Genomic DNA, 11,736 nt, shown 5'->3' with positions numbered 1-11,736 from the left:
TTGAATCTACCAAATTAAGACATGTGCAAGTAGAGCCGTTAAACTCTACCTTTAAAAATGAAAAAGGGTATGGTTGGACTTAAAAAATACAAACAGAAAAAGGGGTAATATTAGTTAGAGTAAAAGCAACAAACACAAACAATAAAAACAAATAAATGAATAACCTGTTCAGATATATAGATAAATATTGACCTACTGGAGAATTAAGGCTAATTACGTTTAAAAAGTAATGTACATAAATATAGACATTGCTGTTAAAAGAACATACACATATAAATAAACTTCTGTAAACATGGCACTTAAAAAACAATGTATGGGACATGGTTGAGCATGGAAATGGACTTCAGGAAGCCTTACATTAACGTTCTGAACCCTTATACACCTTAATAGGTTTACTTAATTTATAAATTGACATAAGTGATATTTATTAGAGATTTATGACCAGAACAACTTGACACACAGTGCTGAGCTACATCTCAAATAAATCTTCATGTCCCCAGCTTTCAGATGAATTACACCACTTTCATGACATCTACCTGCTATCCCCCCTTAAGAGGCCGCTGCCAACAACCCCCAATTCTCAATAAAATGTGGCAGAATAAAAATGATAGACATAACTACAGTCATGGGAAAAAAAAACATTAGACCACCCCTGTTTTCTTCATTTTCTTGTTCATTTTAATGCTTGTTACAACTAAAGGTACATTTGTTTGGACAAATATAATAACAACAAAAAAAGCTCATAAGAGTTTAATTTAAGAGTTGATATCTAGCTATTTCCATGGTTTTCTTGATAATAACCAAAATCATTATCAAGAACACCATGGAAAATTGCTAGATATCAGCTCTTAAATTAAACTCTTATGAGCTGTTTTTGTTGTTATCATTATATTGTCCAAACCAACCTACCTTAAGTTGTACCAGGCATTAAAATGAACAAGAAAATGAAGAAAAACAAGGGTGGTGTAGCTAATATTTTTTTCCATGACTGTATACTAGTTTTGTGGAATTTAAAGGAGTTACCTGCACTTGTCCAGCAGGTGGCGGTATGCGGCATCTAGCCGCCGAGCTGCCATCACTGATGGTAAGCACTGAAAAAAAAGATAGAAGAAGAAGAAGTCGTGGCGCAACATCAGCTAGCTAGCAGAGACAGCAGAGTTAGTTCATGACGGGCTGCTGTCACCGACAATAACGCAACAACATAGCTTCATCAACCCTTCACCCTGGTTTTCTTATGACATCCTTCAAACCCGGGGGCCACATCGCATTATGTTTGAGGTAACGGAAACAACTCAGCTGCTATTATCGTACAGCTAGCCGTGGTTTGCTGGGTTTTGGATGTAGCCTAACTGTTACAGTGAACTAATGTAGCTAGGTAGATGCGGCTCGGTAAGGTATGCAAATGAAGACAAGTACCGTGTTAGGTGTGTGTGGACCGGACTGACACTGATTTAAAGCTTAATATTAACCCCTCATTCATCCAACAACAGCTCTAATGTCAGAATATCTTGACTGCTGGCTAACGTTAGTAAGCTAGTGACGTTTGTTATTAAACTAACGAGTTGTGCATTCAATGACATATAACTAACGCTAAAACTAAATTTCATTGCAAGTACGAAGTCTTTTTCCAAGTGTTGGTGAAGGAAATGTCAAAACAATAACTCACGGGGGCAAGAATATACAAGTTAGCGTAACAAAACACTGAAGTTTATTCAAGCCAGCAGCCTTCTGTTAAAAAAAGGTTTCTTGCAGGGAAGATTTGTAAGATTTTGACCAAATCTCGTGTCATCTCTTAAATTGGTACACAAAAACTGCCAATTTCTTATAAAATAGTGGTGGAAGAAGCATTTATATATTTTGCATGAGTGAAAATAGCAGTACTACAGATACATTTAATGCCTTTTAATATGTTTTTAATATGTTAATTTGATATGTCTGTTCAATGTGAAGCACTTGGTGGCTGTAATTTCTTTGATGTAAAGCACTTACTGCTGTATTTCATGTATGAAAGATGCGATACAAATAGTTTATTATCATTATTATTATTATAGTGTCGAAATACTCTGTTAGAAGTAAAACGTCCTGCATTCAAGATTCTACCAAAGAAGTGGAAAAAAGTGCAAAAGTATCAGTATATAAGTACCAAAAGTAAAAGTACTCATTATGCAGAACAGCCCATTCATAGAGGTATATAATATGTTATTGCATTATAATTATTAATTTATGCATTAATTTGCTTATTACTTTAATGTAGTAGCTAGCAAAGGTGGAGGTGGAAGTTCACAGTTTTCTTCTAGGTAGTCTGTAAAATGTCAGAAATTTGAGAAAAATCAACAATTTAGTTTCATGAAATAAAATGATGTACTGATTTATCAAGTTGTAGCAATAAAAGTTTGTTTTAATTAAAAGATAAAGTGTTATGCTATTACAAGAAAAGTTCCTCCTGTAACTGAATAATGTTGTATCTAGTAATAACGAGAAAATATTTCATAACATAAAAATATCTTCATATCATCATATTCAGATGAAGATAATCTTGCAAAAAATGTTTTAGAAAAATTAGTTCTTTTTAACAAGGTGTACTTAATAAAATGGGTGTTCTTAAAGATGTATAATTGTTTAAATAAATCATGAACAATCTTAATACTTAGTTGAGACTGCACGACAAAGTCACTATTGTCTGCAGATCATTGTGAATAAGATTAGGTATAAACAATATAATATTCCATATATATTGAATAGTATATAGATCCAGTAAATTAAAATTAGATTCAAAGCCAATTCAGTTTGTTTATAAATTTCATTCTACAATAAGTATACTTCTGACAATTTGCTTGTGTTCACTACCTGATTTTGTATTATTTCAGTCTCCTACGCAACTGTTTACCAGTTCTGCTTTAGAGATAATTAAATCTAATATTTAATATGAGGCTGCAGGACTGGCAATGCAAGTCACATTCTTGGATTGATATATGAACACAAGTCGTAACATTGGGATGTTGTCTTATTCTGCTGTCATAAATGTGGTTTTACTCGCTCACCTGTGCGCATTGTTATTGTTACATGTAGTGGTGTAGTAGCAGTAGTAATAATACACAATAAGTCATGGTCCAGTTTAAACCCCCAAATGCATTGGATGTGTTTCCATTGACATACCCTACAACTATGGAGCAACGCTGACCAACAGTTCCTCGTCTTATACACAACTCTCTCTCCTTTGCTGTTTTAGCTGCCCGGAAACCTGCAGACAGGTCTTCCAGCTCCATTGTTTCTTTTGCCCTCGCCATAGTGTGACCGACTCAAATGCCAGTCTGCTTGCTGTGTTAACCTCTGGACGGAACTTGTGCTTGTGGACTTTGTGCATATCGTATATCGAACTTTGAACTATGTGCATCAATCTGCATACCGTTTAGTTCTGTGTGCAGTTGCGTGCACTGGGCCCCTGAACACATGAACCATTACAGCCCTATGATTAACACACATCTTAACGGTTTCTGTATGCTTGTCTGCTTTGATTACTCAGCATAAGTGTCTCTGTTTTTATTTCTTCATAGGATCCTGAACTCCAAGATCCATTGTCACTGAGTCTAAATGAAAGCTATGATGACCAGAATTTGCCACGTCATGATTCAAAAAAAGCACCCGCAAGCCCTGATTATAATTGTGAGACACCAGAGATTCGAGTAATCATTAAAGAGGAAGAGGAAGGCTGGACTGTGAGTGAAAATCGTGAGTGGAAAATATTAAGTATCAGCATCACCTTTCTAGATGACGTACACAAAAAAACCTACTAAATTGCAATTTTTCACACTTTTGTTGTGCTTTGTTAAACACAGATGACAGCTTCAGCTCAGAGGGAGAGAAAGAGGATACTTGCACAAGCACTTGTCATCCCAACCTCAAAGCATGTGGGATAGAGAGCTCCATTTTATATGGAGAAAAGAGACAGCAGAGGGTGTATTTGGTGGAGGAATGCTCCGAGGAGTCTAGTGGCCCCGCTCTCTACGGGCAGAGCTCCTCTGCCAGAGAGGGGCGGCAGAGACACACGCTCATGGACTCTGATGAGAAACCTAAGATTTCCTGTACACGCGAAAACGCGCCAGGAAAAGTGACTCAGTGCAATAACACAGGAGAGAAACCCTTCTCCTGTCCAGTACGTGACGCAACCCCCGTTCACAAAAGGAACATGAAGTCCCGTCAGAAAGCACAGGAAGGGTTTGAGTGTTGTGATGAAGATCAGAGCCTCGACGTTAAACAAAGCACATCTTTAAAAACAGAAGCAGAAGAGACCAAAAGATCAGCACCTTCCCAAACAGTGTGTAAAACGATGCATTTTGTAGAAATGTATTAATCAAACAATAGTAATATGTAAAGAACAGTCTCTTCTCCTTTTTAGACAATGACGAATGCCTTTTCTTACTGTGTTCTAAATTTAGGACTCTCCTGAACGTAAGCTTGTGATGTCACACGGACTCAAGATGGCATCTGCAAACTTAGAGGACCAAACGCTGCATTTGACTGTCAGACTTCAGGCAGGAGAGGAAGAGGATGAGGGCGAAGAGGAAGAAGAAGTGGAACAAGATGAAGAAATTGGTGGTTTAATCAACTCTGATGGAGAAGTGGTTGAATGGGATGCAAGTAAGTGATTCAGCAGCGGGTTGACTGCCTTGCCACATTTAAGTATATTTGGTAAAGAATATTTTAAATGCTAATTAAAAATAGAAAATATTTCCTGGAAACCATACATTTTTTATTTTTTCCAAAACTACCTTTTAAATAAAGGAAAATTGTTGGTATTGTCTTAGATCCTTTTGTCCTTTTTTACATTTTTCATGCACAGTTTAAAGTGTAGTCATTACTAACATTCATAAGATATGCATTTACTGTCATTGCATTGACTTTATTTTTTTATGTAGCATTCAGCCGTTTATGTCAGGTCTGAATGCATATACTACATTTTTAAAATAGTGTTGTAGATGTTGATTATCAATTGTATTGTGAGTTTTCTCTGAACCTGAGCCAATTGTCTTGATTTTTACAGGACACAGTCCCGACCAAGGCTCTGATTGCACAGAAAGTTCTCAGCCTAGCAAGGTAATTTGACTCAATACATAATTTATCAATATTGCGATTTCAAAGACATACAGTAGGTAAGAGCTGTCCCCTTCAAGTTTCTTGAAACCTCTCATTGAATAGAACATAATTACACTGAATAGAGTACCATTTAACAGCACCACATATACAAGCTCCAGAATGACAAAGTTAATTCAGTGTATGAAACCCTGCAAAGATAGAAATTACTGAATGGAAATGCACCAAGATTATGATGCACTTGTAAAATGAATTGTCAAAGGTGCCCCTCAACCTCCAAAAACTGTATGTTTGGTGAATGTGCCTGCAGAGGGTGCATAAAATTAGAGCTTTGTTTAGTAATAAAGAATAATTGAAATCTGCTGTCTAGATCTTAAGATACTGACTTCACAAAATTATTGCAGAAGCACAGTGTAACTTCTGCTTTATGGTATATTCAATGATGAAAACTTCCGGAGGAGAGAGTCTTCAGTGTCACTGCAGGGGAGATAAATTGGCCGTATTCTGAACTAACAGCCACCCCATACACAGCTCTGTTTGCAGACTTCAAGAAAGACTTTATTTTTTAGACCTGGACCTGAATTAATGGGGACGACAATTTTTGAGTTTTTCTCAAATTCTCGACTGAGAATTTTTAGTCGAGTATTGAGTGAGACCACTGCAGTGCAATTGCATCCACGGAGAGTGCTTGTTTTTGCCACTGACAGGCACTGACTGTTCTGACAACATCATGGAAAGTAAAAATAATACAGACAAATAAAATCCTTTTCCTTTACCTTTCACCTAATCCGGTCTGTATGTTATTGTGTCTAACGAAACGTGTCTCAGGGAGAAGTTCTGAAATCTCATGTGGCCTCTTCCACGTTGTTGAACTCACATAATACTCAGGGATGACACTGGAAATCTTTTAGATTTCACTAATGCTGGGCTTACACCAAAATATTTTCACAGTCCCAGACTAAAAACTGAAAGTCTTTAGTAGATCTAGGAGTTTTACTAGAGTCACGCAGCGCTCCGTCATCTCCATGGTTAAGTTTAAGGTAGTAATCTGCTCTGTTTCATATCAGTCTTTTCCTAGTCTTGGGTTTGGATCATATCAAACGTTTTTGATATTATCTCAAGTCTCAGTGACGTAACACAATCACCAACCAATAGATGAGCGGGGGAAAAGTCTCCGGTTTCAGACCGGCCAGTAAAACCACTTCACCAGGAAAATGGAACATCGTAATAATAATGCTAGTAAGCTCAGTCCTAAACAGAAATATAGTGATGTCATATATTTACGGCCACAAGCGGGATTTTTGGGGGCGCTGTTTCTTAATAAAGAGAACCGTAAGGAGATCCAGTAAAATGTATAAATAAATGTATACATAAATAAGTAATAAATAATCGATGATTAATGTATGATTAACTAAAAGTCTTTACCAAATCTTTTCAAAGTCTTCTGATATATAGGTAGCATAAGCTGCATTTTCTGTACTCAAACACAACAAACTCTTCCCACTACTCCTTCTCTCCAACTCTCTCATCACTCATATTTCAATCATGTTGTTAACAGCCACAAGTTACCTTGTAAGGATTCTCCTCGAACGACACACAATAACAAATTGGATCAAGCGAAAGGTAAAGAATTCACTGTAGAGTCCTTTTCATAATGTTGTCAGACACTTTTTAATATCAATCTGAGCCTATCAGTGGCAAAAACAAGCACTTTTAGTGGACGTACACTACTGCTCAAAAGTTTGGGATCACTTAGAAATGTCCTTATTATGAAAGAAAAGCATATTTTTTTTAAAATTACAATAACAGACATACAGTCCAGACATTGTTAATGTGGTAAATGACTATTAAAGCTGGAAACGGCAGATTTTCTTATGAAATATCTCTTCTATATTGTCAGCAACCATCACTCCTGTGTTCCAGTGGCACATTGTGTTAATCACGTTTATAGTGCTGAAAGGCTCATTGGTCATTAAAACACCTGAGCATTACATTAGCACAGCTGAAAACTGTTTTGTGCAGATTTGAGAAGCAGTAAAACATCCTTCCTCAGGCTGGTTCAGTATTTAGAGGTAAAGTTAAAATTATTATTTCTACCCTTGTTGATGTCTTTACTATATTTTCAGTTTATTTTGTAACTCATTTCATGAATAAAACAGTTTGTTTTCATGGAAAACAACACAGACATTTTCTGGATGACCCCAAACTTTTGAGCACTACTATATATTGATGGTGGGCAATTGCTCTGAGTGATTACATTGCAGCCGGTTTGTGGCTGTTGGCTGCAGCGCACTCGCTCAGTTATGGGCCAATTTAAAAAAATTGTTATGCCCATTAGTCAATTTGACACATGGGGAAATAGGGTCCAGTTAAGAAAATACCCAAGCTTTCCTTCAAGTACTGTTACTCAGGGAGGGTTTGGGGTTTTTGTTTCTGATGGTTTTTAATTATGATGACAGGGTGTCCTCCAGTCCGAGTCTCAGCTGCAAGGCCAAAGCCAGAGAGACGGCAGTAGTCCAACACTCATCATGGAAGTTGTGTCTGTGGGGGAAGATGAAGAAAGGGAGGAAGGGGAGGAGAAAGAGAGAGTAGTAAAGATGGCAACTGCCTCGCCTTTATATCGTGGTAAACGACAACGTCAAACGAAAATTTTAAACAGATGTACACTTGTTCATAATACTTTTTCACTCAGTTATCTTTTTGCACACAATTTTACCAGGAAAAAGACACAGAAGAAAGAAGAAGGTTCCCGAAATAACAGTGGTATCAGTGGACGTCTCAGACGCAGAGAAAGAAGTTACTGCAAAACCTGGTGAGTCAAGTGATGGAAAGACGAGAAGTTTTTTCATTAAAATATAATGCGGAGGACTCATAATAAGAGTTAGGTGGATTGCTTAATTTATCCTGGCATTCAGAAAATCATTATTGATTTAAAATAAACTGTTTCTTTCCAAAAGGTAATATTTTCTGCTGTTTTTTTTCTTTGTCACAAAGTCAAAAGAAGGGGCAGGAGAAAGATTTCAGAAGTGCCAGTGGTGTATGCTGAAGACCAAGATGAAGAGCCCGGAAGTCAGTGCTTTTATTGAATACATATGCAGCTTTAGTGCACGTTTATACAGCTGAAATTATCATTTTGGATGTTATTGTTTTGTTCACTCAGGTCTTATTTTTTTAGTATCAAGGCGCACCCGAAGAAGAAGGAATGTCCCTATCATCATAGAATCAGAAGAAACACACTCAAAAACTGTCCGCCGGGCTGCTGGTATGACAAGAAAAAGTATGGCTGGGTATTGTTTATATTCAGTTAACTCTGAATCCAATTCTGCTCTATGACTCAAAAATAGGTCTACATAATAATGTTGATGTTGTGGGGGGGTTTTTTGTCAGTGGGTCAATTTAAAATTTTACATCGCTTGTTGGTAAAAGAACTACTTACAGAGAGTTCTTTAGAGGAAAGGTACATGTGACAGACCACTGCATCCTTTTCTGTCATATAAAATGCCACTTGTGGTGGGAGGTTTGGTTAAGTTTCCACCACTCTTTGCTTCTAGCTCTGATTTGCCATATTATAAACAATATACACCAATCCAATATGGAACCAGTTCTTGATACCCAACCCATATTCATATTCATTGAATAACTTATTTTTTCTCCACCAGCAAAACGACCTTACAGAAGAAGAAAAGATACCAAACAATCTTCTGAAGGAGAAGGAGGAAACATGGATGTTTCTACTGGTAAGAGGAAATAAAATGGTCCACAAAAAAGAGAGAAAACTGGAGATTGATGTCAATGCAATTTGAGGTGTTTTTGGATTAAAAGTTTAAAGTGAGTATAGGTTAATCTTGTTAAAGGAACGTTTGTTTGCAAGCTTGTTTAATAATTATTTTGTTGCCTTCCCTAAACCTGATCATTCACGACACATTCATCAATTTGATTGTTGTCATGTCCATTCGGTCTTCCCCTGTCCAAAGCAGTGGTTGAATATTGCCAATTACCCATAATAAAGTATTAATATTGTTTAATTATTGTTGCTTATGATTTAATTAGTTCATTTAGACTGGAAATCCACCATTCTAATGTATACAGTTTAGCTAAATTGTTAATGTTATTAGTTATTGTAAAATTTGTTTGTGTTTGTGAGTGAGTTACAAGCCAGTGCTATTAAGTCTTTAGCACTTAAAAAGAAAGACTACTTGAAGAGCTGAGGAAGTTATTGCAACAAACAAATTAACATTAGTCATTTAAACTTAATAACTTAAGATTAACTTAATAAAAAAACTACCAGAAAATGATTGTTATTGGGTGTTGAGAAATGTATAAGGTCATTTTGTAAGCATTAGAATAACAGCCGAAACATGTAATTTTTCCCCACACAGTGAAGAAACGCCCTGGCAGAAAGATGATTCGTGTTCCAATAGAAATACCTCCTGAGCTCCTGAAGAAGCCCAAAGAGAAGATGGAGTACCACTGCTCAGTGTGCGGCAAAGAATTCCCTCACGCCTACAAGCTGGAGCGGCACGAGCTGATCCACACGGGAGAGAAACCTTACTGTTGCTCCATCTGTGGTCGGGGTTTCAACCAGAAAGGAAATCTCAAAACGCACTACAAAGTCCACTTTGGTGAGATGGGATTCCACTTAATAATTTTTAATGATCTCCTAGAATATTTGCACTTTTATTGTTGTCTTTGTATAAATGTAACTATTAAAAACAAAATAAATTATTTAATTATCTGCCTTTTCCCTCCTGCATCATTGTGCACAGTGTCACAAGAACTGATACATATTTGAGTCATTGTTTTTATTTATTTATTTATTTTTAATCTTGCATATTTTATTCATTTTATTTTTTTCAGTGTTTGTTTTGTTTTATTCTATTGATTTATTATTATTATTATTACATTGTTTTTTACATTATTATTTTTACTATTGCAAATATATTTTTATGTATTTAAATTTTTCAATTTTGCTCTTAAAATCTCTATGGGCTGCATGTTTGTATGAAAGGTACTATATCAATAAAATTAAGTTGAAGCAGGAGTACAAACATTCTCCTTTTCGTGTCTCCTTTCCTCTCTGTGAAGGTCGTAAGGGCGCTGTGGATTTTGAGGATGAGGTGAACCCCAAAGAGACAGAACTCTCTGAATACTTAAAGTCTCTACCGGGGGAGTCCAAAATCAGATCATTCCTCCGTTGCCTGGAATGTGGAAAAGAGTGTGAGAGTCATTCAGCTTTACAAGCACACCACATCACCACGCACGCAGAAACAGCCGGCGAATCAGATGCAGTAGAGCACAGCGCGTCAGACCTTCTCTTCTGCCGCCGCTGTGGCATTCAGTTCAATGAAAAAGAAAAGCTTGAAGAACATATGAAAACCCACGTCAAGGAGAAGCCCTACTCGTGTCCCGACTGTGGCAAGAAGTTTATCAATGAAAGCTACATACAAATTCACCAACGCATCCATACTGGGGAGAAACCGTACCTCTGCTCTCAATGCGGCAGAGGCTTCCACACCGCTTCCTCTCTCAAGCTGCATGAGCTGCAGCACTCCGGGGAAAGGCCGTTCGCTTGTTCCATCTGTGGGAAGACATTTCGTATAAACTCATACCTAACAGCACATTACCAGACCCACATTAAAGACAGACCTTTCATGTGTAGTGTGTGTGGAAAAGGCTACTCAAGAGCTGAGGAACTAAAGGTGCACCACAGGCTTCACACTGGCGAGAGACCCTATGAGTGCTCAGAGTGCGGGAAAAGCTTCATCTACCGCCAGGGTCTGCGGCAGCACCAGCGCACTCATGCTGGAAAACGCATCGGGCCAACCAGACAGCTCGGTAGACCGAAGCAGCAGGCTCGGCTGGACATCTAACGGTTGATCTATTGATGCATATTTTGTTGTTGACTGTGTTTGAAGATATTACAGTAAATTGCGCTTTATTCCTGTTCTTCTTCCTTTCCATTCCTCCCACCTACAGCGGAGACGATAACTGTGTCTGAAAATATGCGCTACAGAGTTGATGTGGCGTGGCCACAAATAATTGGGAAGCTTACTGTGTTGTCTTTCTCGTAATCATGTTTTGTACCCATGTTTTTATGTTTACTCTTCTCCAGTAGCCCATCTGTACAATTTGAGTGCCTTTGTATCCTGCATGCCAAATACTAATACTTAATGTTAAAAAAAATTATGCACAATATCCTTGTTATTTTAAAATCCATGTCAATGGAATACAGAAATTTTTAAGAAACATGTCTGGGTTTTTTTTTTACATTTAATCGCCTCGCCTAAATTGAAATTTATGGTAAAATACATTCACACTCCTGTGGCACTTGGTATTATGATAGCACAACATACTGCACACAAATTCCACCGATCTATATGAATAACTAACGTGTTCTTAAAGTGATAATCTATATAAAATATTTCAGTGTCAAACACTCATCTGCTGTCGTCTTGAAAGTTGGTCGATTACTCAGAGCAGCAGCTGTGCTCAACTTGAAATTCTGTTTTGCAAAAATATGGCTTAATACTACATTTAGAATGCATTTACTCACTTGGATTTTTAAAAAATGTTGTTTATCTTGTGTTATAATCCACAACAGATGCAATTAGATGAAAAAAAGACTACAATGTCAAATTGCAAACA

General features: G+C 37.1%; 1 protein-coding gene across 2 annotated transcripts; it reads left to right on the top strand.

Annotated features, from left to right (window-relative positions):
* The first annotated feature begins 1,026 nt into the window (after nt 1-1,026).
* On the top strand, nt 1,027-11,525 carry LOC131971826 (zinc finger protein 37-like). 2 transcript variants are annotated; one of them, XM_059333464.1, is made up of 12 exons: nt 1,027-1,278; nt 3,555-3,729; nt 3,837-4,315; nt 4,437-4,638; nt 5,042-5,094; nt 7,551-7,716; nt 7,811-7,903; nt 8,086-8,160; nt 8,267-8,353; nt 8,751-8,828; nt 9,471-9,713; nt 10,177-11,525. In XM_059333464.1, the coding sequence occupies exons 1-12, from the start codon at nt 1,270-1,272 to the stop codon at nt 10,959-10,961; spliced, it is 2,445 nt and encodes an 814-aa protein (XP_059189447.1). In that variant the 5' UTR covers nt 1,027-1,269; the 3' UTR covers nt 10,962-11,525. The 2 variants fall into 2 exon arrangements, with proteins under 2 accessions (XP_059189447.1, XP_059189439.1); XM_059333456.1 differs by having other exon boundaries at nt 8,267-8,368.
* The last annotated feature ends 211 nt before the right edge of the window (nt 11,526-11,736 follow it).

This window comes from Centropristis striata, chromosome 1 (assembly GCF_030273125.1).
Source record: "Centropristis striata isolate RG_2023a ecotype Rhode Island chromosome 1, C.striata_1.0, whole genome shotgun sequence".
Classification (NCBI taxonomy): Eukaryota; Metazoa; Chordata; class Actinopteri; order Perciformes; family Serranidae; genus Centropristis; species Centropristis striata.
The sequence above is the reverse complement of the archived record's forward strand: the minus strand, read 5'-3'. Positions and strand labels throughout refer to the sequence as shown.

What these genes read in the sequence shown, in the direction of transcription:
- LOC131971826 (XM_059333456.1), top strand. An exon ending in AGAAGTTACTGCAAAACCTG is followed by an intron (nt 7,904 to 8,085) that starts GTGAGTCAAGTG and finishes TTTGTCACAAAG; the next exon opens with TCAAAAGAAGGGGCAGGAGA. An exon ending in GCACTACAAAGTCCACTTTG is followed by an intron (nt 9,714 to 10,176) that starts GTGAGATGGGAT and finishes CTCTCTGTGAAG; the next exon opens with GTCGTAAGGGCGCTGTGGAT.